The 25,601-nt window shown below is 47.0% G+C and overlaps 1 protein-coding gene across 7 annotated transcripts; it reads left to right on the forward strand.

The window, feature by feature from the left end:
- Positions 1 to 16: 16 nt before the first annotated feature.
- PRPSAP1 (phosphoribosyl pyrophosphate synthetase associated protein 1) lies at positions 17 to 25,601 on the forward strand. Of its 7 annotated transcripts, none has more exons than XM_053994848.1 (11): positions 17 to 339; positions 1,023 to 1,134; positions 8,856 to 8,908; positions 10,563 to 10,629; positions 14,967 to 15,139; positions 15,535 to 15,650; positions 16,353 to 16,408; positions 16,895 to 17,040; positions 23,024 to 23,094; positions 23,760 to 23,906; positions 24,508 to 25,601. In XM_053994848.1, exons 2-11 carry the CDS (start codon positions 1,052 to 1,054, stop codon positions 24,664 to 24,666), a joined length of 1,071 nt encoding a protein of 356 aa, XP_053850823.1. In that variant the 5' UTR covers positions 17 to 339; positions 1,023 to 1,051; the 3' UTR covers positions 24,667 to 25,601. The 7 variants fall into 7 exon arrangements, with proteins under 7 accessions (XP_053850823.1, XP_053850824.1, XP_053850822.1 ...); XM_053994849.1 differs by lacking the exon at positions 17 to 339 and adding an exon at positions 435 to 502; XM_053994850.1 differs by lacking the exons at positions 17 to 339; positions 1,023 to 1,134 and adding exons at positions 3,015 to 3,064; positions 3,882 to 4,019.

A 25,601-nucleotide genomic window follows, 5' to 3' on the forward strand; every position in this document is an offset into this window, starting at 1 on the left:
TCCTGTTTAACTAAGCCACTGACTGCCTGTACCCGTGAGGATTCCAGAGCGGACAGCGCAGCGCCGAGCACGGAGCGTTCCCTCGGGAAAAGGGTGCGGGAGCCGCGGGCCGGGCGGACCCTCCCGCCTCCCCCGCCACAGAGCGGGGCCACAGCGCCGCCGCCGCGCTTCCGTTTCCCCCGCCGCCATCTTCGGCACGGGCACTTCAGCCGCCGCCTACACCCCGTGCCTCTCACCGCCGGGCAGAAGCGGGAGGCGGCCGCGCTGCGAGCCGCCCTCGGGCGGCGGGAGGTGTATTTATCCCCCGAGGAGGGACGTTTCTGCCGCTGTCCTCCCGAGGTACCGGCGCAGTTGGGGTAGGCGGTGAGGGGACGCCGTGACGGGGGAGCGCGGTGGGGTGGTGCCCTCACCTAAGATGGCGGCGAGGGCGGGCTTTTCCCGCCGAGAAGATGGCGGCGGAGGGAGCGGCGCTCTGGTCGGGTGGCGGAACGTGCTCGGCTGGGTGAGGGGAGCGGGATGGGACCATCCCCCACAAAGACCTCCCCCTTCACAGGGACTTCCTACCCCGCCACGGAGACCTCGGTCCAGCCCTCCCGCATCACAAAGAACCCCTCCCCAGCCTTCCTCCCTCAGCTCACCCGCACCTTCTCCAGCCACGGGAGCCCCTGTCCGCCCTGCTACCCGCCCTCATTGTGGGGTCAGCCCTCCCCTGTTGCATGAGGGGCCACTGGGTGGGCGTGGGGTGGGGTTACCTGTTGCCTGTCTTCCCCTGTACTCCCCAAGGCAGCCGCTGCTCCCTTTTATTTTAATAATCATAATTTCCACCCTCCCGTTCATACTTTGCCGCAGGAATGGACCAGCAACTCCATAGGTAGCGGAAGGGTCCCCACCCTCCTCTTCCCCCTCCTCCTCCCCCTCCTCCTCCCCACCCCTTAAGGGGCGGTGATCGCAGCAGAGAGGAAAGAAAAGGATGCCACGGAAGCTGTTGTTGCCTTATAAATCTGTTTTTTCTCACTTTCGAGCTCCACGGGGGTTGCATGACTCTTTAGCGATGAACGCGGCCAGAAGTGGCTACCGGGTCTTCTCGGCCAACTCTACCGCAGCCTCCACCGAGCTGGCGAAGAAGATCACGGAGTAAGTTGCCTTCTCTTTCAAGTTTCTTTCTCCCCCATCGCTCCCCGGCGCAGGCATGAGCTCTCCCGAGCGTCTGGAGAAGCTTCTGGCATCCCCCCGCCTTCCCAAGGCGTCTCCTGCGAATACCTTTGTGGAGATTTTGCACTGGGAATCTTCAGCTCTGCCTGACCCAGCGATGGAAATGGACCCGCCGCTTTCTCCCTTCTTTGACGTCCATTTCATTGCTGGAAAGGCTGGGCTGCAGCAAAAGCTGTTACTTTTGGGGAGGGAGGAGGTGAAACTTGGCTTGGACAAACCTCAGAAAAGCGTTTTTAGCAGGTTTGGGAGATGCTCAAAACTTTCTCCGACTCCTGACCTTGTTTTCGCAACAGCTTCGGTGCCTGGGGCGAGGGGAGTGTCCATGTGCACATCGGCACGGCACCGTGCACTGACCAGAGTGGATTGGGGGAGCTGGGCAGCCTGTGCTGTTCGGTTCGGGGTAAAAGTCTGCCCCGTTCTCTTCAGCCCATCAGTTTAGGCAGAGTTCGACCTTGTCTTGTCCGGGACGGATGCGCTGGGTCCTGCTGAGTGAAGGGTGTCACAGCTGCCTCCAAAACGGGGCTCTTGGTGCACAGAGCTCGGAGTTTCCCCTGGCACTTGAACTTTGGGGTTGAATGAGTTTAGTTCAAATTGGGCCAGTCCCAGCCAACAGGACTATTTTGAGAAGGGCATCTATGTATTGGGCTGTCAACTTAGAACAGGATCTAGATTTTCTTTATGCAGTTTCTCAGCTACAGTTCATAGGCAGCTGATCCCAAAATTGAGGGGTCTCAGTGCTGCAGCTGACAGCTTCTCAATTATCCTTTCTAGGCATCTGCTGTCCCATTCCCATCTCCAAGGGTGTGCTTAAATTGGAAGTAGGACTTAAGTACAGGTGTGCTGCCACCTTAAACTATGAAAACACTTTGCTGTTCGTCCTGCTCGCTTAATAAACAGTGTTCAATGCTTAGCACAGATTATCTCCACGGAGCTGACTTGGCTGTTTGGCTGGGAGGTGTGTTGAATAATAGTGATGAACTTAAGTGTGAGGCTAAGAGGAAAATCCTTGTGTTGGGAGTGGAAAGCTTTTTTTTTTTTTGCTCATGTAGTCTGCTATATTTGTCGGTTCTGTTCCACTTGCACTGAACTCTGTAACTAATGTATCTCTATAAAAGTTTGCTGCAGCAGATGGGACAGAGTTTTAAAGGGCTTGTTATGTTGCATCAACACAGCACAGCAGAATTCCCCTGGGGACGAGCTCCCAGTTCTCAGGACTGGAGGAGCAAATGGACAATCCTTCTTCCTTGCTCTTTGTCTTAAAAATAACTCCCTTCTTTTTAAAGATGAAACGAGAAGAGACGTGGAGAGGCTTCCCCAGGCCATGGCACTGGCTGGGATGATGTGCTGATGTTATCCCAGGGATGCTCTGAGGGGGAAAGAAGCAGGATGCAGATGCAGAATGACCTCCTGGCTCCCTCCTTCATCTCTCACCAAGTAAATTTCTAATAGGAGCAGTGTGGGGTTTTTCCCTTGGCTCTGCCATCAGTGGGGTGTTGGATGTTCTGGTGGTGGCACGAGCACAGCCCTGTGACACACAGCTGCTGCTTAACTGAGGCTTAAGGACATCTATCTTTGTTGTGGGTGCAAAATCTGAAACTGTTCACAGTACAGATTTGCCCACAGTAAAAAGTCTCCCAAAATTAAAGGTGTTTTCAGCATCTAGTGCAGTGGTTTTTCACTGCCTTCCCTTAGGAGCTCGAGGGCTGTTTCAACTGATCTGTAACACATCCCTTGTTCTTTCAGGTTGCAAAAGATGCGTGGCTGCTGCTTTCCCCCTGTCTCACATCTCAGCCTGTTCTTTGCTGGGGAGGTCAGTTGCACCTTTAAATAGTGTTGGAGCAATCTTACAAGGGTGAGTCTGTCCTCTAATATTGTGCGTTCTTTTTAAAGTTTTTTTATGACCTTGAGTAAAAGTAGTAAAAGAACTTTAAAACAACACGCAATATTAGGAGGGCCCCTTGAGACACCTGTCCATCTGGGCTCTGTTCTTTACCTGTAGATATGAGCTTAAGATCTCTACTTGAGTAGTTCTGACTTATCCTTTTTAAAATCTCAAGCCTGGAGAGGAGCAGTGTGACATTGACCAGCTTTCAGACACCTGATTTTTCTCCTCGCTTTGTTTACTGCTAAACTTCCAGAGCTACTTTCGTTTCAGGCTCTGAGCATCATGTTCTGGCACAGTTCTGATCTTCATCATTCCCCTTGAGCATTCTCTAGTTTTGTGACAGTGAGTAATGGTCAGTCTTACTTTCACTTTAGGTTTTCAGAGCTTTAGTTGATGCTAGTGACTGCTAGAGAGAGGAGATGATGCTGGATTATGAGGACCTTGTGAAACTTGAAATAGTGAAGATGTTCCTTAGATTCACCACTGAAACATAAATAAACCCATATATTTACTTTTCTCTTATAAATTGAGAGTGATGATTATTTTATTTTAAATTCTTTCCATGATGGAAAGAAAACTCTTGCTGTAATTAGGACACTTGGGACCTGATTACAAACTGCATTTTCAGGGGAGAAAGATAATTTCTGTGACCTAATGGGTCCTAATTCTGGTCCCTAATGGGCCTGTGTGCTGCTGGGGGGAGGGAGATCTAGGAAGTCTTTTTGATCTTTAATCTAACAGATGCATTTGGATCTCCCTCTGACTGCAGTGGTTGGCTCAGCAGGTACAAATATTAGATTCTACTCACTGCTTATGTGTTTGGCTTGGAGGAGGATGGTGATTGAATCTTGCTAAGGCCTCCCCAGTGCTCCTGCAGCTCCGTGATGTGGGATGTGATACTGTCTCACTGCCAACTGTGGATGTGAGTATTCTAGAGATTCATTCAGTTTGCAGCATGGAAAATGCTGGTGATCTGAAGATAAAGCATTGCCATGAGCCTAAGCAACATGGAATTAGGAAAACATGGGGATTTGTGTTTTGACCTCTGGCTGCAGGGAGCTGGGTCACAGCGCTAAACCCAGGGTGGTGTTTTCTGTGACTGGGTGGAAGGTGAGCCCTGCTTTGGAGTGAGACTTTCAGAGTATTTTGGAGTACATTCAGAGGACTTGCAGCAGCCTCCCTCAGCTGAAGGAGGATTTCTGGTAGGAAATATATTCTTTAGGTCATCTTGCCAGCACATGAGACGGTGGCAGAGGGGAGTCAGAGCATCTCTGTGCAGTTTAGGTGGAGCACAGAATGTGGATGAGCAGGCTGGGCTCATGTGGAGCTTTCTGTGCTGGCCAGCACAGCTTTAGTGGGAGTTCCTTCACCAGGAGTGGGCTGGCCTGGTATTTGCCAGTAGTTGGGCTGCATGGCTTTGGCGTGGCTGGAACAAGTGATTCTAGTGGCAGATGAGCAGTAGGAACTTTTCTTCAGCTATCCAGTCGTGCTGGGTGGATGGAGAGAGGCAAAGAAGAGCTCAGGTAGTTTTAAGGATATCTAAACAGATTGTATCCAGGAAGCTGCCATTCCCTTTCCTTTCCTGGTTGTTCTTATACTGGGGAATTAGGAAGTGCCCAGCAGAGCTGCCATTGTGCTGGCTGGACCATGACTGATCTTTATTTAAAGATTTGCTAAAGTTTGAAAAGCAATTCAGAGTCAGGCTGTGGCTTGATTTGGCCACAGTCAGGCACAGCACAGACCCTCTGTCCTCTGCCCCAGCTCCTTCTGAGTCTGCACCAAATCCTGGAGTCTGTAGATGTGGGGAGAGCTGGGACCACGGAAAGTGTTTATAATGAAGAGGATATTGCCAAAACAAAATATCGTAATTAAGAGCTTTGTGTACAGATTTCTCTTCAAATTGAATATTTGTGCTGTGAGCTGGCCAGAAGCTCCCTATGGAGATAACCTGACAAATGTCTTGGATTCTGGTCACAGAGGGGGAGAAGGAAACACTTCTGAGGCACTTCAGTGGCACTGAAACAGGCTCTGATGGCACAAAATACTGTGAGTACATCTGCCCCTTGAAACTTGATTCAGCTGGAGTCTCTTTGGCTGCCCTTTGTCTCAAGAGCCTGATACAGAGGTTTTGACAGTCTTCAGTGGAGCATTTTAAACTACAATCTGATACAGCCACACAGTTTTTCCTCAAATACTGCAGTGTGTCACTTCCTCATTAAACTATAGGTGACTCCTGCACTGTTTGCATTTAGATGTGAATTTGAGACAGGTTTTATAAACACTTTTGTATTCACAGCTTAATATCCTCTTGGCATGTTTTGAGACTGCGGAAAGTTAGATCATCCTTCCTGGGCAGTGTTTACAGAGAGATTCCAGATCAATAGGAATTTTTAGTGGCCAATTGCTCTGAGTAGGATTTTTAAAGCCATAAAGAGTTGTTGGGTTTTTTTTTTTTTCTCTCTTAGATGCTGTCATGCCCCAGAGGAGTTGGTTTAGGGATGGAGCTAGTGTGAGGATAGCTACTCATTTTGCTTGGAAATGTGATTTATCTGCAGGACCTAAAATGTTATTTTTCCCAGAAGCAGCTTTATCTCTGCTGGGTGTGTGGTCTGGGTTACCTGCAGTGGCACCTTCTCTGTCCTAGGGCAGGTCTGCCTGTGTCTGCAGATGAGTGATCAGTAACTGTGGCAGCCCAGGTTCATGCTGTTAGTCCTGGAGATGGATGAAAACAGTTCTTGCTGTCAATTCCTCTATCCCCTAAAGCAACAACCAATTGGGAGCTTCAGGATGGAGAGGATTTTGAGAGAAAAGAGTTGGGATGGAAAAGAAAACAAGGGAGAGGTTATAGGAAGGGGAAATTTATCTTTGAACTCTGGCTGTTGCCAGGCTGTGTGGTTGATAAGGTTGTGCCCTGCCCTTGACTGCCATGCAAATATCCCTTTTGATAAAAGTCCTCTGGAATTTGGTGCTTCACAGCAGGAGTTGCACCAAGAGTCCCCTCTTTATTGTTCTTGACTCAGTCCGGGTTTATCAGACTCCTTCCCTGGCTGATACTTTGTCTAACCGAAGCCTCAAGGAAGGGATTTGGTGCAAAGTGTGCCCCTGGGGTGCACATACATCAGCTGCTCTGGACAAGCTGCCTCTGGATCCTGCTGTGCCTGTGGCTCCTCTGGAGTGCTGCAGGCAGGGCTGATCTGGGACTGTCATGGGCAGTTTAATCTCGTATCCACTGCTCTTGTTTACTTGCAGTCAACAATTGGAGCAGAGCTGGGATTTATTGTCTGACTAGAGCTGCTCATTCCTCTAAGTTGGCATGGGTCCTGTGTCTTCTGCTCCCTGCACCCAGGTTTGACAACTGAGCTGTTTTAGTGCCCCAAGCCAAGCTGTTTTAGTGTCCCTCTTTCCATGGGGGAGCAAACTTGTGCTTCTGATTCCTTGTTTCAGCAGCACACAAACTGCATTGCTGCTCTGTGGCGACTAGGAGAGCACTGGGCTCTGGTTTCTGCTGGCTACATCATGGAATCATGAAGTTGGAAAAGACCTTTAAGACCGAACACAGCTGTTAACCCAGCTCTGCCAAAGCCACCACATCCCCAGGGGTCATTTCTACATGTCTTTCAAATCCCTCCAAGGATGGTGACTCCACCACTTCTCTGGGCAGTGTGTTCCAAGGCTTGACAACCCTTTCATGGACAAAGTGTTTACTAATATCCAATCTAAACTTCCCCTAGTACAACATGAGAACATTTCCCCTTGAGCACCAAAATATGGTTTTGTTTGCTATCACTTAGCACTGAAAGTGCCACCTTCCAAGGGGTGCTTTGCTGAGATGAATCTGGTTGGACTGGTTTTGAAGCTTTCCTTCCTGCCACGCGATTTAGGGCTGACTAAGAGCACCTGCACAGTCTCTCCAATGGATTTCTTTTCCCCAGTACTGAGGTAGGTTTGTGCTGTGTGCAGTGAAGTCAGGGTGCACGTGCCTCCAAGGGGAGCTTGCAAGACTTGCCATGCAGTTGTGGAGGAACAAGTGTGAGTCATTAAACATTTCCCACCACACACTGCTCTGGTGCGTGTGTGTGTATGTTTCTGAGCTTGTTTGGACTCGGATGCCTTAGCAGCGATTAGAACTAAGCTTGGTGGTTGGAAATGCCAGACTATCCTCATCAGGACAGCAGGATCCCACCTGTAAAACTCACCTCTGGTGTCAGTCTATCCCTGAGGTGCCCAGGCTTGCTTATACTTGACCAGCTGCCAGCTCTTTTTGAAGATACTGAAGGTACTGAGGATGCCTTTGTATTGCAGCTGCAAGTTTTAACCCAGCTGAGCTGAGAGGAGCCCAGTTAGAGATCTGTGAGACTTGTCTGGCCTAGGCTGCAGGAGGATGCTGCAGTTGGTACCCGAGCAGGGCTGGTGACATTCTGGCACGTCCAGCTCTCAAGGTGGCAGTTTAGTCACCAGCCCAGCCATTGCAAAATGTGCTGCCAGACACTCGGTGGGGAGGGTGTGTGTGCCAGAGACGTGCTTTGGAGCCAGCTAAGCAAAAATATCCCATGGCATCCCAGTGTCTGTTATCTCAGCTGTCCCAGGCACACCCTCCAGGCCAGCTTCTAGCTGGGACCTCCAGCTTTGGCTCACAGCTGAGCCCAGCAGTTGCTGATGGGACAGAAGCATGCCAGGGTCAGGCTGTGTTGCTCTCTCACTTCTGAAAGCACAGATCTTTGTGACAATTGGAGTGCGAGGCCGAGTTAGTGGGTAAGGAGATGGAGTGAGACCAACTGCTGAAGGCTGTAGACCAGGAAAAAACCAGCAGAAGATACAGACTCTTGTATTTAGAGTTAGTCCTGATCTGCAGAATTTTGGCATATATCCAGGTAAACACAGTACAAGTGCAGGCAGGAAACTGCTGCCATAACCAGCATGGTGAACAAAAGTATTTTTCAGGCATAAACTGTTTCCTAATTCATTGTGTGACCATGGCCACAGAGCAGATCCTGGGAGAGGAGGGAATTGCCCCTCTCCATCTCACTTGGCTGAAGCATCTCCACTACTGCAGAGTCTCTGAAGTTCTGGGTTAAAGCACAAAAGCCTTTAAGTGCTTACTAATGGATTACTTGTCAGTACAGTTAAATACTGAAGTGTCACCTGAGGGAAAAGTCTGCATTTTGGAGCATTTTAAAGTGCTCTTCAAAGTGAGTCTTTGTTTTGTAAGAAAGAAATTAAAAAGGGAAGGAGGGTGACTAATCTTTGTTGCGATGAGTATTGTAGATTTAATATTTGAGAAAAGCAAGGAGTAATTTGAAGAAATAAAAAAATTGAAGTTAAAAATCTTATTAATCATTTGAGTTATTTCAGAAGGAAGGTTCAAGGAGAAAAAAAAGGAAAAGAGGTGGGAGTCAAAGAAAATTACTCAGGTGCCATTAATTGAGTCTGAGTAAATCATTCAACTCTAGTTGCACATCAGACCTGCCCAAGGGGGCATTGCACAGGCTGGCAATGTGTCCTTTGCCATCAGGAGTCACAGCCTGTGGTCAGTCTTACAGGCTTTGGGTATGTGACCTGCTGCAGAGCGGTGTGCCCCAGGGCCCTCTCAGGGACATCAGAAGGAAGGAGACCCCCAGAGAAGGGGAGGATGTAGTTCTGCAGGCAGGCTGGCTCACTCAGCACCCTCTTGTTTGGTGGTGTGTAACATGGTCCAGTCCTGCTTGGCAGCACAAACTGCTGGGTTCCTCCATCTCTAACATCCGTTTTTTCTTTCCAGGCGTCTCGGTGCTGAGCTGGGGAAATCTGTGGTATACCAGGAAACCAATGGAGGTAAGAGAAATCTCTGCTATTTGCAACTGTTTTGAGGTCATCTTAGAAATGCTGGGTAACTCCATTGGCCAGACCTGTCTAAGAAGTGCAGTTCAGCTGCTCCTGGCAGTGCTAAACCTCCATGGCTGACCTTGGACCAGGCAATTAAACATGTTCCTTGTTTTCCCTGGTTATCTTGTTTGTTTGCCTGTCTGCAAACTCTCCTCTAGAGTCCTGCCACAGGTTTTAGTTGCTGCCAAATCTTTTATGCTCCTATGCTGAGCAAAACATCTCTAAGATTTAAAAGTAATTCATTGCTTTTTCAGTGTCTGCCTTGTGAGCTTTTAAATTATCCTTTCTTTCAGCCCTTCCCTGCCACACAGAATTTACAGCTGCCTTTGCTTTTAAAAGTGAAAATTGATGGCTGTGCTGGGGAAAATGTGTCTTGGAGGTTGCTTTTGTTTTTAAGGAGGTTAACACTCTTCAAGTGTCCATTTTCAGATGCTGGGCTGAAACATAAGGATATTGGCCAGCAGAGTTCTGTGGCCAAGAGTCGTTTACTGTTTCAAGACCTCTGTTACCTTGTTTGCAAGAGAGAGTAGGACCAGAGAGCTGCTACAGTCTAGAGGAAGGGGTGGAGGATTTGTGGCACTGCTGCTGCTGTTGCAGCCAGAATGGGCCTCACAATGGGAGAGCTGCTGTGGTTATGGTTGGGCTGGCTGGTGCATTCCTGCCCGGGAGAGCTCGCTGCCCTTTGGGGTTGGTTTTAAATCAGGTTGCTTGCTCCAAGGTCTGAAGTCGTTTTTCATCACTGCACAGCAAATCAGTCTGCTCTCAGCAGAGTCCTGTAGGGTTACTGCCAGGGCAAGGCAATTAGATTTGGAATTCCATAGCTGAGGAGCTGTTTCTCTCCTTTTCCTTACCCCTGCCCTCTAGCTCATAACTGTGTGGGAAAGGCTAAGGCAGGCACTTTGGGAAACCTGGAGTCGTTGCTTTGGCTTTGCAGAGCTGCTTGAGGCTCAGCTTCTTCATTTGAGTCAGGGACTGTAGGAGTGGTGCTCAGCAGAGACCAGACTTCCAGCCTGTGTCAGTGTTGAAATGTCTTGACCTTGACAGTGAAACTGGGAAGTTCTTACTCTGAACTCGGTGCTGCTGGTGTTGCCTTGAGCTCTCCAGCCAGCATGGAGCTGATCCCATGGTAAGCTGTGAAAGAGCGAAGTGCAAAAAGTGCTGAGTTACCTTCTTGGAAGTACTGAAGGTTGTTCTGCCTTGGGTGGTTAATTGCTCACTAATGAATGTGCTGTTGACAGCTCTCAGCACTCCATGGAAGCGTGAAAAGGATTTCTCGTTGAGAGTTAGGTAAATTGTCTTCTAAATTCTAAAATTCTAATGTTTAAATTCTAAAATTCTAAATTCTATAAAAAATAAACAGCCATTCAGCCTGCTTTTGCTTTGTAAATACAGCTAACTCACTGGTATGTCATGCCAGCTCTACCCGGGTCCAGCCTTTGGAAAATCCACTTGGCTCATCTGTGTATGTATGTGCACAAAGGGCAGAGGAGCGAGTCCTCATCTGCCCTTACCAGGGGACAAGGTTGCTGCTACAACATAGTGTGTTGTCGCTGTCAACCTGATGTTTGGAAACAAAACTGACTCTATTTTCCATCCTTTTCAGAAACAAGAGTTGAAATAAAAGAGTCTGTCCGTGGACAGGATATCTTCATCATACAGACAATCCCCAGGTGAGGCACTTGTGGCTCAGTTTTGCACTTGGGATGTGCTTTGAATACCTGGATCAGCAGATGGTTCAGTGGTTTGCTCACTGTAAACCAGCACAATAACCAGTGGAACTCATGCAGTGTTGTCATTGCTCTGACTTATATTAAGGCCTCACATAGTGTTAAGCTGTTAACATTCCCAGGGGATTGATTGCAGCACTGAGATGCTTCCCATCAAATAGCTCAAGTGTGTCACTTGAGGCAAGAACAGGAGTGACTGATGGTTTCCACTGAGACATCCCTGCCCTGTGTGTTGGTGGCCTTTCAGGCTCAGCTGTTGGGTGATTTCTGACTGGCGTTTCCATCCCAGCATGGGTGATTTCCTCTGCCTCCCAACCACCAAGCAACAGAGCCAGCATCAAACAGCAGCTGCTGCTTTCATTGCAGCCTGGATTACTCTTCTACTTTTGCTGTAGTGATGTGAAACTGACCTCAGGTGGAAGCCCATAGCCTCCCTCCTGTACTTTTACAGTTCTTCATGATGGTGGGCCTTTTTGGGTTTTCTTTTGGGCTGTTCTAGGCTTGGAGTAAAGAGAAGTGCTGCAAGTAAGTAGGGAGCTAGAAAACCATCTGTAACCCCAGGAACCTTGCTCCCTGCTGGCTCAGGAAGAGTAATGGGACAGCACTAGGGTGATGAGAAGGGAGCCTATAAATAAATGATAACTGCAAATTGATCTACTGTGAGTAGGGGCTGTGCTGTTTTCACAGATGAGGTATTGACATCAACAAAACAAGAATATTCCTGCTCTAATAGCTTTTTCCAAGTTCTGCTCAGATTTTGGAGATCACAAGAAGTAACAAGTTAGCAGAGTTCAATTGTAGCTCAAAAGTAGCAGGGAGCAGAATTGCCTGGATACAGGATTTTTCCTTGCTTGCCAAGGAAATAGAGCCCACTGAGAATTCAAGTTCATTTCCTCTGTGAAATGCTTGGCCTATTGTAAAGAAATCAGTAGGACTACTAGACCAGCTTACTCACTTCTGGAATTCCTCTTGCAGGCAGAAACATGTTTCTAGGGCTCATCTCTCTCCAGAGAGATGCCCCAAGTGTTTCCTCCCTCAGGGAGCAACTAAATCTCTTCAAGATGAAAATCCCCTGCTGTAGGATTATGTTTTGAGTGAATGGTGCCATTCTGTTGTCCCTTGTGAAGGAGTTCTCTGAAATAACTTGTAACTGAGAGCTGTTCAGAGAGCTAACTCGGAGCATTAGGGACAGGAACAGTTTTGGGAAGGGAAAACCTCCCCTTTGGTTTTAACCTGTTGATCCCCTTGTTTTTCCATTAATTGAATTCAGTGATTTGGGCCAAGAAATGGATCTTTTTTAGACAGAATGTTCAAGGCCCTATAGGTGAAGAGCCAGTGTTGTGTAGCCAAGTCATCTTTCTTTCCTAAACTGCAGCTGTGCTATGCTGCATTGCTAGAGAGGACAGGTTCAAGGACATCTCTATTTTGCAGTGGGTTTCAGGGAGCTTTTCAGGAGAGTCAAAACAACAACTATGTGGAATAATCTAAGAATAGGACTTCTACACTCAGTAGTGGTTTGAAAAGAAAATATTAGGACTTGTTGGTAGAGAGGGAAACAATTTTGTTATGCTGCAGTGTAAATGCACAGTCTGCATCTTAAATGCTCAGAGAGAACAGAAAGACCTGAATATTTGATACAGGCTCTCTGTTGTAAAAGCTATAGCACAACCAAAAAAAAGGTGACAAGGACAGTTACCATCCAAGACTGTGGACTGGCATTTGTGTGAGGGAAAATCAAATAGCTCATTTAGGCAATATTAAAACGAAGTTTGTGATTTTGTGATACCCTAAAGGCAAAAGGAGCCTTTTAGTGCTGAGTGTTGGTGCTGATTGTTGCTAAGTCCATGGAGAGTGTCACATAAGGTGTTTGCTCAGCCTCCAAAGCAGGGGTGGCCAGAGATGGCCCAGGCAGAAATAAGGAGCAGCAAGGGAGGCTCTGGTGTGGTAAACAGGGTGTGGAGGATAGCTGAGCTGTCTCTGAGTGTCCTGGTAATGAGCTGCCAGCCCCTGTGTGAGGTCTTGGCTCAGCCTTCCCAGCAGTAACTAACTGAGCAGGGCTTCAGAGCTGGAGATGGGGAGGGCAGCAAGGAGCCTGGGATGCTCTCTTGGGTACCTGTTTTGGAGATGCTGGGCTGGGCTTCCTCCACCAATGTCATTTTCCCCAGCTGGTGCCCTTGGTTGGGGTCAGTGCCCCTTGCAGAGGAGCAGATCAATGATGGCTCAGCATGAAGCCATCTCAGCCCACCCTGGGCCCTGCTGGAGGGACAGACACATCCACCTCTGCCTAGTGCCTGTGCCTGCTGGTCTGCAGGAGCTTCCCAGACTCCAGCTTGGGATCCTGCTTGACTACTGGGAGAAGTACCCTCCTTGAATAACTTCTCCATCAGTGTGGCTACTAGGATGTCCTGCAACAGCACCAGGACTGCTGGTGCCTTTTGAAGTCCCAGTCTTGTTCTCTACCTGCTTTCCATGTGAATATGTATGTATTTTCAAAGAGTAAGTTGAAAAATAATGATGAGAAATACTAAGTTTCTCAGATGAACTTTAGATAGGCTTCAGTTTGACCACTTTGTTTTTATATGACACTGATAGTAGCATCTTTTTCTTCTCTCACAGCCCCACTGGCACAGCTAAATCACCAAAGGGAAGAAACAGTTCTTTGTTGTCCTGTGTGAGAGGGTGCTGTGTTTTATGTAATTCTTGGCAGGGTGCTCCAGAGCCAACAAAGCTTTCTTGTGTGTAAATGGCATTTGTGCACAGGCTGCTGGGGCCAGCAGGACAGCAGAGACCCAGAGCCTCACAAAAGAAGAGGCACAAGTGGAGGTTAATTTCCAAAGGAAAGGAGAGCAGTGGAAAAATGGAAATGGTCAGAGGTCTGTCATGGGTCATGTCTCTGGGCATTTGGAGAAGCTGTCTCAGGAGGAAAACAGGGCCTGAGCAATGTCTGGGTAATGTCCAGAAAGCTCTGCAGAGCTTTAGGCTGCTCTGTTTACTCCTCTGCTGCTGTGTGGAAAGATGGCCCAGTCAGCCCCTGCCCTGTCACTGTGGGCTGCACAGCTGAGCCACTCCAGCAGTGCCCTCCTGACTGGGCTGGGGACCTGGTGTGTCACTGGGAGCTGTCCCTGCTGGAAGCCCCCAGGCAAGGAGGTCTGTGTTGCAGGAGTGCCTGTCCTACCATCTGAAGCACGTGCTCTTCAGTTCCCAAAAGTTCTTGAGTCAGTCTGTGGTGATGCAGACAGTGTCTCTTGGTGTCGTTCTTAAGAACTAAAGAGGAACTAAGGGCTTAGCTTCTTTCCCCATGTCAAAATTAATTAAAATGCAGATGAATATTGGGCCACTCCAGTCATTCTGGGGGATATTTCAGTCTCATGACCAGTGACAGGACTTGAGGAAACAGCATGAAGCTGAGTCAAGGGAGGTTTAGATTGATATCAGGAAAAGGTTTTTCACCCAGAGAGATGTTGAGCACTGAAACAGGCTTCCCAGGGAAGTGGTCACAGCACCAAACCTATCTGAGCTCAAGAAGCATTTGGGCAACACTCTCAGGGACAGGGTGGGATTGTTGGGGTGTCCTGTGCAGCATTCGGAATTGTACTCATGATCCTGATGGGGCCCTTCAAACTCAGCTATGATTCCTTTGCCTATGTTACTTTTTAGTTTGGTTGTTTTTTTCTTTCAAGAAACAGTCCTTTAACATCTCCTGTGCTGTTGTTCCTTCCATCTCTAGATAAGCTAAAGAGTGTGGAGATGCTGATGTTCACCAAAGTGTGATGTCTGGAGCTTATACTGCTCCAATTGCAGTATTTCTTAAAGTAGGAAAAATAACCTGACTTAGACTGTTAAAGAGGAAAATACCCTAAGAAATCCAGTGTGGATGAAGTTATGTTGGCTGCATGTATACTGCTTCGTTAAAAGACTATTTTATTTCAAATTACACTGTATCAAGTGACGTTTGTTCCAAAGTGAATTCTATACAAAGCCTTTTTTGTCGGATTATGGAGGGAAGTCATCATACACCTTATGTTAGAATATAAAATCAAATTCCAGTCCACAGCTCTTGAATGCTGGTGTTGTGTCCTGTACATGTAAGAGTTGGTTGTAATTTGTTGTGGCGTGGTGGAAGGAGCTGTATGGCTGCAATCTGGGTCTGGCATACATTAGCCTGAGATGTAGCATTATTTCCTTGGAATTTTGGTGAGGGGTGGTCTGGGTATAAATGGAAAAGGAGTTGCACTGGAAAAACACCTGCTAATATTTGGAATTGTGTTCAAATCTCCTAGAGATGTGAATACTGCTGTTATGGAGCTGCTGATCATGGCCTATGCACTGAAGACTTCCTGTGCCAGGAACATCATTGGGGTCATCCCCTACTTTCCCTACAGCAAACAGAGCAAAATGAGGAAGAGGGGCTCCATAGTCTGCAAGCTGCTGGCTTCAATGCTTGCCAAGGCAGGTGAGTGTCCCAGGGAGCAGCAGCACGGCAGGCTTGGTGCTGCTGGGAATCCCAGAGGTCATCTGTCCTTCTATTCTTCTGTTTCATGTGGGGATGTGTTGCTGAGATCTTGAGCCACATTGGGGGAATTAATTTTCTTCAGCTTTCTTTGTAACTTTCACCTGGGGAAGTGGCCTAGAAATGTTATAGTGAAATATGGTGTCAGCCCAGTGCTGTGGCATCATATGCCTGTTTCTCATTATGTCTGTGGAACTTTCTGTGTTAAGCTGTTTATGATTATTTTATGACATGGCATAATAGTCTGAGTAATAGCTAAAACAGGCTGGAAAATGGAGGTGTTGAAGGAACTCCACATGGGAATATTATTAATAAATTGTTGTCTTTTTCCCCCTTAGGTTTAACACACATTATCACTATGGACCTTCATCAAAAGGAAATCCAAGGCTTCTTCAGCTTTCCAGTAGACAACCTGAGAGCATCCCCTTTTTTGCTTCAGTATATACAGGAAGAAGTGAGGTTACTCTAGTTCTATGTATATCAACTTGTCTGAACTCATTTTAGTGTGATGGCAGCATTGGGCCTCTGCTTAAGTAGAGGTGGTGGTGTCAGTCTAGGTCAATCCTTCTGTTAATTAATTATTTCTCAGGGGGTACCTATTTCATGTTTCATGGAAAGATGTTGCACTTCTCTGATTGGATGGAAACTGAACTGCAGCAGAAGCAGGAGAGGAGCTTGCTCTCTGTGGAGTTAGTGCCATTTGAGAGATGCTACTTGTGCTCCCACCTCTAATCGCCTCTGAAATCCTGTTAAACTGCTCCCCTTCTCCCTTTGTGCTGTGCTGGATTTCTGACTGCTCTGAATTATTGATAGACTTTGTCTTGGGCTGAGTGTAGGAGTGCTGAGCGCAGCAGCGCTGGGAGCAGGGCACGGAGGTTTTATTCTCCATGTGCAAAAGATGATGATTTATTCCCACATGGTGAGAGCAAGGCTTCCCCATATGGGGAGGGTTAAACTTAGTCAACATTCCCACCTTTGCAGAATACACAAATACTGGTGTTGGAAGCAAGTGCAGTTGCCTCTCTAGTTTCTTGTCACAGAATGAAAATTTGGTTCTGGGGAGGAGGATGGGTGAAATTATTCAGCTGTGTATCAAGCCAGTTACTCCCTAGCAAGAAGGTCTTTTTTTAATTAATTAACTTTTTATCACATCCAGATTCCAGATTACAGAAACGCAGTTATTGTAGCCAAATCTCCTGGTGCTGCTAAAAGGTAAATGGATGCTTTGCTATCTGGTTAAAAGTTACTTGGAAAATACCTGAGCTGGTGGAAGATATACCAGGGAAAGTATGGGAGGGTGACAGATGGATTGACAGTCTGGTCATAATTCTTTTCTGGCTGGAAATGGGATAGATGTGGTGCAGATAGACAGCTGAACTTTGTAGTCCCACCCCTATGGGCATAAACTCTGGCAGTCTCACTGAAATGGTTCACCTGGGGTCAGACTTGCTGCCGGAGTTTCAGCAGTGCCTGACCATCTCAGAAAGCATTTCCAATGTGGAGGAACACAGGAGAGCCTGTGGTGGGCTTTGGGATATTAATGAGGAATGAAGAGTCACTTCCAGTGAGGTTTCTTGCAGACATACAGCCACAGAGGTGCAGTCTTTGCTTGCTGTTGGTGTGGGACAGACTTGCTGTAGTGGGCTGTGAAGCTGCATCGGCCCAGCAGCTTCCTGAGAGGCTGTTTTTGTCTTGCAGGGCTCAGTCTTACGCTGAGAGGCTGCGGCTGGGGCTGGCAGTGATCCATGGAGAGGCTCAGTGCACGGAGCAGGACATGGATGACGGGCGTCACTCCCCTCCCATGCTCAAAAATGCAACTGTGCATCCTGGCCTGGAGCTGCCATGTAAGATCAAGCTTCTCTGCTTACCTTTGGGGGAAAAAAAGGAGAAAAGTTTGGTGGGAAATTTCTGTTGGTTTATCTGTGTGGGTGTAACCAACCTAAAGGCAGTTAGACCAGTGGAATTTTTTTCATGGAAAGGTTGATATCAGTGAGTTGTGGGAGAAGTCACAGGGGAAGGTTTTTATTTAACTCCTTCTGGCCATGCAGAGCATCAGTATTGTCTCCTTGGCCGTGCCTCCTCCACAGTGTTAGACTGACAAACCTCTGATAAAGGTGGTGCATTTACAGTGTTCAGCAACAGAATTCATTGAGCTGATGAAACAAGGGAGATGTAAAAGTGTAAGTAATGGGATGACAAGCACTAAGACAGGCTGTTGGCTCCATTGGGTAGGGGAGGGCTGGTCTTTGTCTTCCTTTCTGTGCAGCCATAGTTACTGGTGGAAATTTTCTTCACCTTGGCACCTAGATGATCATATTCCAATGTCTGTTTGACCAGGTTTTGAGGTTTATGTGGCTGGGGTGATTAGGTTCTCCAAGAGCATTGTTGACCTGCTTCTGGAGCTCTTGCCATTGATTTGGGAGCAGAGAGCAAAAGAAAAAGAGGAAACTTGTATTCTGGGAAATGCCATCCTCAGAATTGCTTGTATTCCTGCAGCAGTCAAATAGCAGTCAAAAGAAAAAGAGGAAACTTGTATTCTGGGAAATGCCATCCTCAGAATTGCTTGTATTCCTGCAGCAGTCAAATAACAGTGCAATCAAAATCCAGCTCCCTTTTGGGAGGATTTTAGCTTTCTATGCAGGTGGTGGCAGGACAGAAATTGGGAGCAGGAAGGTGGCAGAGAAGTGCCCATGGGAAAGGCTGTGTGCTGCTGTGTGTGGCAACACCAGTAGTGGTTTGGGCTACTGATAATCATCTAATCTTTGGAAATTTAGGAAGAACATCCAACCAGTTTGTGGGCAGCTTGTGGAGGGGAGGCAAGTAAGACTGCAGGCATTTTATATCACCTCGGTTGTGTCTCACTGCAATACAATCAGTTAAACAGTGCTTTTGTTGCTGGTGAAACTCCTCTTGGGCCTTGCGGGGCAGGTGAGGTTTGGCAATGAAGTTTGGGACGTTATTGTTCTCCTTCTGACAAGGGTTTTTTTTTTTCATGCCTGTCCAAGGAAGCAGGAATTTGTATGGTTATTCTTCACTTTCTCCTTCCCCTCCTATTCTGGAGGATGCCGTCCCCCAGAATATCAGTAGCTGACATTTGTCTGCTACAGAGGAATTATGTGACTGTGTTTTTATTTCCAGCCATGTCACTTCAGAGGAGCTCAGCTGTGGAAGGTTGTGCTGCTGGAGAACCCTGTAAATGGTTGTTCATATAGAAATATGCCCTTGTCCTGTTTAGTTATGAATCCAATGGAAAATTGTTTTCAGTCCTCAGCTATCCAAACACAGACTAATTTAATGTGTATCACCACTTTCTTATTTTATCTCCTGCTGCACAAACTCAGCACTTGACCAATGACCTTATATCCCAGCATGCCTAAAGCACAGGGTAAAACAGTTGAGCTGTGGCTTGGCAGCTCTCTGTCATGGGGTGGACTGTGAGGCAAACTCTCAGTAGAAGTTGCTTTTCTCTGCAGTTTTCTAACCTGAGAGATACCTTATTTTGAGTGAGCTGGGTTCTGGAGGTGCAGAATTGAGGTTATCCCTATCTAAAAGCAGTCTGTACATTCTGGTTGTGTCACAGTCTCTTGCCAGACAGAGGTGAAAGTGCAGCTGGGATGGCAATGCTGTGTCTGTGCTGTGTCTCATTTCTTGTCCAATTCAGTCATTTGAAAAGCATCTTCCCACCTCAAATGTCACGTAATTCCAAACCCTCATTCAGCTCTCCCTTCCTGGCGGTGAAAGCTCTGAGGGCAGAGCGTAGCAGGGTTCAGCTGTATGGTTGGTTGTGAAAGGTCAGACATGTGCTGCTGCTCAGAATTGGATATTCCTTACACCAAAACTGTCCCCAAACCCTCCAATTGTCAAAACGGAAGTGGTCTGTGAGTCTGCCTGGCTCAGCAAGCAAACCTGGGCCTGGCAGGTAGGAGGTTGGGGATGTTCCTGGGGAGTGGCTGAGACTTCTTATGGAGCATCCCACTCTGGGCTACAGCCAGATCAATGTGGAGCATCCCAGCCTTGGTAACTGAAGCTCCAGACAGTTGTGTTAGAGCCAGGAGAGAGGTGAAACCTGTGTTGGGGAGCAGCCCCAGAGCCATGGCTCGTGCTCTGTGCCATTCTCCATGGGCGTCCTGGTGAATTGGCCCGGCTCCTGTGTCCTGGCATGCACCTTCTCCCCCTGTTCTAGCAGGGATCATGTGCCTCTAATTAATGAGTGCTAGGCAGTGTAATGGCTTATTTATTGTCCTGTGAGTGTGGCCTAATGTGATATTCTGATTCGTAGGGAGCCACAACAGAAAAATGCCAGAGGTGCTTCTAATTGCTCTTAAAATGCTGCGCTCGAGTGGCAGCAAGAGTCCACAGCACTGCAGCCCCTGAAATCAGAGCATTGGAGACAGGATGTCACTCCAAGGTTATTCCCTTTGATTGTGTGCTTTTGTGTCTCAGAGCTTGCAGCTGGCTCGGGGCTGTGCATTAACAAATGCATGGGGACTCTTTGCCTGTTTCCTGGAGAAAAAGAGTGGAGCACCATCTGTTAAATCATTTCAGTGGCTTTGGAATTCAGTACTTTGTACAGAGAGCTAATGGTCTGCTTGAATCCCAGAGCCCAGAAAACTGCCACAAAGGGAGTTTGGGGGAGAAACTGGAGTGACCGTGAGTCTGTTCCTACTTCCCTACCCCCATCTTGCCTGTGTTTAGGCTGGGCACAGGGGTGTTTTCTCTCCTTCCAAGGTTATCTCTACACAAAACAGTTAATTCTTGAGCAGCCTTCTGCTCCCAGGCTCTGTTGTAAATGCAGCATTATATTTCTTGGTGATTGTCACTTTAATTTGCACTGTCAGCTCCAAACAGGATTTATTTTAGTATTTCTTAACCCATTTTTGACCACTTAATTAAAGCAACATGTTTACACACCTGGGAATATTCTTTCTTAGTGCCAGTGATCCTGCTTTTAACATGTGGTACTTTGGTGTATATTATGCACATCTGAATGAAAGTGTTCTTTGATATTCTTGTTTTATAAAAACATGGTGGTTGGTCTAGTTTTTTTCTGTTTTATTTTTTGTCCTCAGAAGCTACAGATACCACAAGCATCTTTTCTTACTCTCCAGAAAAAGTCAGCAACTCTTTAAACCAAACTTGTACATGATCCAAGGGGTTACACCATGCAAAGTACCACCATGGCTTATTTCTGTTACCCTCTTCTGCCTACACACATAGAGGGTTTGTGTCTGGGAGGAAAATATTCTTTTATTATTTGAATAATTTTTCAAGGCACCTCCTCATAGCAGTTCTGACTTGCACATCTTGATATGTTCAAAGATTTTGAAGAAGAAGCTGGCTGCACTAACCCTTGTGTAGACTCTCATCACCTTGGAGCAGTTGAGATTTGATGTGGTTGTGGGTAGATCTTTGGCTTGCAATTTTTTTTTCTTTTTTTTGCAGAGAAAATTGAACAAGGAAAAGGGAGAACATCTCTTTAAGATCCGGGTAGGTCGACACGTTGCCTACCATTCTTTAAAAATAAACCAAAATTGAAATACAGCTTTTAAAAAACAGAGAGAGATGCAAAGCACTGCTAATGTTGCTGGTTGCCATGTTAGCCTTTAAGCATAGCAAGGAATGTGTCTGCTTCCTTCATGGAGTAGAAGGATGCTGACTTGCTGAAACTCCGTATCTCTGTGAGTAAAATAGTGCTGAATTTCAACTCCCCAGGCCTGTTCACCGTTTGTGTAGAAAAGTTTCCCCTGACCTGGCTGTTGTAAGCAGAGATGGCACTCATCAGTGGATACACACCGAGGCTGGGATGGCAGCCAGGTGGAATCCTTTTGATACTTCACAGCTCCCACCAGGAGCTCTATTCCTGTCCAGACTAGAGAGAAAACTCATAACTAATTTGAGCAGGTCTGTAGTGCCTGTAACTGAAATTTATGATCTGCTTATTTCTCATGGTGCTTAATCTTCATTTATTACAAATAATCTTCCTTCTCATAAGAATATTTTTCCTTCAGGATTTAGATGTGACTTTGCTTTTGATAGGAGACTCAGAAATAACCATGCAAGGGAGGCTGAGGAATCTGTGCCATGAAGAGCTGTTGATTAACTCTTCAGTCCAAGGTAGCTGTGACTTTAACTGCAAAAACGTGGCAATGAGTGATGGGACTTTGGGCAAAACAGAATTACTGGACACCTTTTATACAATTTTGTTAGGTTTATGGAAAACCAGCCTGGAGTAGGTCATGGATGTGAAGAACAGCTCTACACAAGAATCTTCAAAATTGTGGTGCTTACAATTGCTTTCATCATATCCCTCAGTGCGAGTCATTCACCCAGCTATGCTTGCACTCTAAGCATTCCCAGGCACTGATGAGATATGGGAATAGTACTGGATCATCCTGCTGTGCAGGATGGGGAGTTTGATGTAAGACTTTTTTTTTGGTGAGGAGAGCAAAGATCAATATTTAGACAGGCTTTTTGGTGGGCAATGGCTTGTGTTCTCCTGCTGCTCAGGTGTTACACTGAAGTGGATTATCCTAAAAGAGAAAAATCTTGCTTTGTCTGAACTCCTTGAGGCACTTGAGAGGCCTCTGTGGCCAGAATCCTGGCAATACCTGAGCTTACAAAAGGAGGGGCACCGAGTGCCTTGGTAGGACACTTTGCACTTACTGTGGAGAGTATAAAATAGGGGTGTGGGGTGTGGAGGTGGGCCAGGTAAGTGTTACAAAATGCTGGAGGTGCCTCTTGGCTTTAGTGGTTAGATCAGCCCAGATTGTCACCTATTGACACACGTTTGCCCACCACAGTGTCCTTTCCATGCTGGAGGTTTTTGTACCAGCATCCCATGGCAAGTGAGAGGTTTGGCAGATGGACAGCAAGTCCCTGGCCTGTACTGGAGGCTGGTTGCTGTTTGGTGTAAGTGTGAGGGCTGTGTTACATCTGGGCACTGTCAGTGCATCTTAGTTCAGATTTCTGGTATTTTTATGATGCTGCTGGAATTTTGGCAGGATGTGGTTTTGCATGAACCCTGTCAGTGCAAAAGTAGTGTCAGGAGGGATGGAACCTTATTTCCCAGTACATCTCTTCACTGTATGCCAGGTAGCACAGCTTGTCAGTGTATCCTTTGATCCAATTGCTGGTTGCACTGGGCTTGTTAAACTGAGTTTCAACTGGATTTTGTCCTACTCTTTCCATTAATCCACTTAAAAAATAATCAGCAAATTTGCTTCTGCAAACTTCCTTAAGCTGTCTTTGCCTGAGCAGGTGGTATTAAGGTTCTTACACCCTCTCAAAGACCCCTCTGTGTTTGGTGATGTGAGAAGGCAAATGAGCTGCAGTGCAAGTCTCTGGTCCTACAGATGATTTACTGAGTCCAAGAGGTGAAAAGTTGCACCTTGTAAAGCACCTGCCCTTTGAGATGTGCTGCTTGGAAAAGCCCATTTATTGTTCCCAGTCATGGAATGGACCCTTTTTCAAGTCCTGTGCTGGAACACAGAGAAGGTCACTGATATTGCCCATAAACCAGGTGCTGCTTTATAACTCTCCTTGCACGGGGGTCTGTTAGAGAGTTGGAATTGCTTTCTGTTTCTGAGGTCAGTACAAAATCACCACAGAAACAGAATTTCCTCTTTATGCAGCAGTGCTGTTCATTGGAGGAGAAAAATGATGATTAAATGAAAGTTTCTCACTTAAGTGGGTGTCAGGATCATGTAAAGCACACCTGTGTCTGCATCAATGTAAGATGTTTAAAGGTTCAGCCTCTTGTCTAGTGGAACTGTTGGGGTTTGACTCAAGCCTGAGTCACCTGGACTCTTTTTTTCCCTTCTTCTTTAGTGATGATGGCCAAGGAGAAACCGCCAATAACTGTGGTTGGAGACGTTGGAGGAAGGATTGCCATCATTGTGGTATGAGTGTGAGGGGAGCAGGTGGGGGGTGGCTTCCTCACAGCATCTTTGCTTCAGCTGCTCTCTCCCTGAGGGTCAGAGGGATGGCTGGTATAGGAGTGGGAACATGGTTTTTAGACACTCTTTTCTCCAATAGTGCTGGTGGCTTTGGTTATTTCAACTTTCTGTTGAAAACCATTTGCACTTCAGTTCTTTAAGCCCTAAAATGTCCTTGCTGCCTTGATTCTAAGTGTCAGATATCTGCAAGTAATGAATAAATCCTGGGCACACAGAGAACTCCTGAAGTGTTAAAAAACCCCAAACAAAAAACTTACCAAGCCTCTCTTACTTGCTATGCCATGCTGCAGTGTAAGTAATCAACATGCAGCTACTGCCCCATGGAAAAACAGGCCTTGCTGATGATAAACTGCAAGTGCATGTGCAGGGACTGATTTGTTTCCAAGACACAGCATTTGTTCTCCACACTAGCAAAAGGGTCATTAAACCAGGGAAATAGCATTCACTGATTAGTCATGCACGTGGCTGTTCTCATCAGCAGCTGAAGTAGACAGGGATTCTATTTTTCATCTGTGTGCATGGCCAAAGCTGCAGTAGCCTGCAGATCCACTCCTGCCCTGCAGGCTCTGTAAACTTCTGGCTTTGATGTTATTTCTGTTTCTGCTCAGGATGACATCATCGATGACGTGGAAAGCTTTGTAGCTGCTGCAGAGATCCTGAAAGAGCGTGGAGCCTACAAGATTTTTGTGATGGCTACTCATGGGCTCCTGTCAGCAGATGCCCCTCGTCTCATAGAGGAATCCTCCATTGATGAGGTGAGTCTGCTCTCCAGACTGCAGAGTGGGGGCTGGCACCAAAACTCACAAATTGATGTCCTTCCCAAGGCACATAGCTCATGTCTGGAATTACTCATTTAATCAGGTTCTTTCGGTTAGCTGGTTCTTCACTGGAACAACAACAACAAAAAAGTGTGTGTGATTAATACTTGCTCACATCAGATCTGCTTCCCTAGTGTATTTTCTCCCTAAAAAAAATATTAGTCATCCCTGCCTGGACACTTCCCTCCCTGCAGCTGGGGCTGTGTGGCTGCCACCTCACTGTGCAGCCTCTCTGCCCCAGCTGATCAGGGGCTGCTGGTACATGAAGAGGACAGGATTTCAAACCTTAGTAATAGATCCTGTGAACTGAGTGGACCCATCAGCCTGCTGGAGAGTGCTGGTTATGCTGGTCCCCTCAACAGACTGTCACAGAGAGGAGACCATTTATTTTAATCTTTTTTCCTAATATGCAGGGAGTTCTCCCCCTGAACAGTGAAACAGCAGTACACACCCCTCCTGGAGTCAGTCCAGGGTGGCTGCTCAGGGAGGGTGAACCTTCCAGCAGCACAACTTCCTTTCTTTTTTTGGCCCTCCCTAGGTGGTAGTGACCAACACTGTTCCTCACGAGGTGCAGAAGCTGCAGTGCCCCAAGATAAAGACTGTGGATATCAGTTTGATCCTCTCGGAAGCCATCCGGCGAATCCACAACGGCGAGTCCATGGCCTATCTCTTCCGCAACATCACTGTCGATGACTAGACCTGAGCCTGCCCCTGTCCTGGATTCCACAAGAGAAGGAAATCTGCATGGAAAGGCAATACCATAAAACATAGGCATAACACAGCTGTTTATTTTTGTAGGAGTGTTGAGGTTTTCAGGGTCTTGAGCCATGAGATCTAATAGAAAAAAATTAACCTGACCAGCACTTTACAAGTCAATAGAAGGGGCCACTGGCAGTGGGGGGAATTACACCTTAATTGAGAGAGATGGAGAAATGAGGTGGTGTTGAATTTTTAAGTTCCTTTATTGGTTTTTTTTGTTTTTTTTTTTTAAGTGTGTTTTCTCTTGCCCTGTAGGGGCAGAAAGAAAAGCTAAACAGAAGTAGCTGTCAGCTTGTGAGAAGGGAACAGGGACTGCTCATTGCTGTGTGGGCAGCCAGAGCAGCCTTTGGGGTTGTTTCTGCCTGTGTCTCACCCCAGAGCACGGAAGGGAATGTTCAGGGTGTGCTGCTGGCAGAGCTGAGCCAACAGCAGCTCCGTGCCAGCTCAGTGGCCTCTCCTCTCCTGCACAGCAGAGCAGGGACTTTCATCAAAACTAAGTTAGCGGAACATCCCAAAGGACAGCTTAGGGCAACCCATTGGCAGGGCTGCTCCCATCCCTGGGGCAGGGACCTGGGAACAGGCTCACGTGTGTGTCCCAGCAGAGCAGGGAATGCTAGTTAATGTGTTGGCCTTTTCATTTTGCGAGCTTTGGATCATTATTGCTCTTCAGTGATGAATCATGTGAGGGTCTTGGTCCTCACTGGAACACTTGTCTGCACTGCAAAACCAGGCGTGATTTTTGGAGTTGCCTGGGGCTGAGTTTGTGGCAGAGTCTTGTGGGGAAGGGAAGTTGGAACAATATCTGCTTCTAATGCAGCTGTGCTCTCCAAAACACTAACACTGAACCTGCAATAAAAAGTATAAGATTTTTCA

Source organism: Vidua macroura, chromosome 19 (assembly GCF_024509145.1).
Source record: "Vidua macroura isolate BioBank_ID:100142 chromosome 19, ASM2450914v1, whole genome shotgun sequence".
NCBI classification, from domain to species: Eukaryota; Metazoa; Chordata; class Aves; order Passeriformes; family Viduidae; genus Vidua; species Vidua macroura.

What these genes read in the sequence shown, in the direction of transcription:
- PRPSAP1 (XM_053994847.1), top strand. Translation starts at nt 971, where the DNA reads ATGCCACGGAAGCTGTTGTTGCCTTATAAATCTGTTTTTTCTCACTTT. An exon ending in CTGGCGAAGAAGATCACGGA is followed by an intron (nt 1,135 to 8,855) that starts GTAAGTTGCCTT and finishes TTTTCTTTCCAG; the next exon opens with GCGTCTCGGTGCTGAGCTGG. An exon ending in TCCTGGCCTGGAGCTGCCAT is followed by an intron (nt 17,041 to 23,023) that starts GTAAGATCAAGC and finishes CTTCTTCTTTAG; the next exon opens with TGATGATGGCCAAGGAGAAA.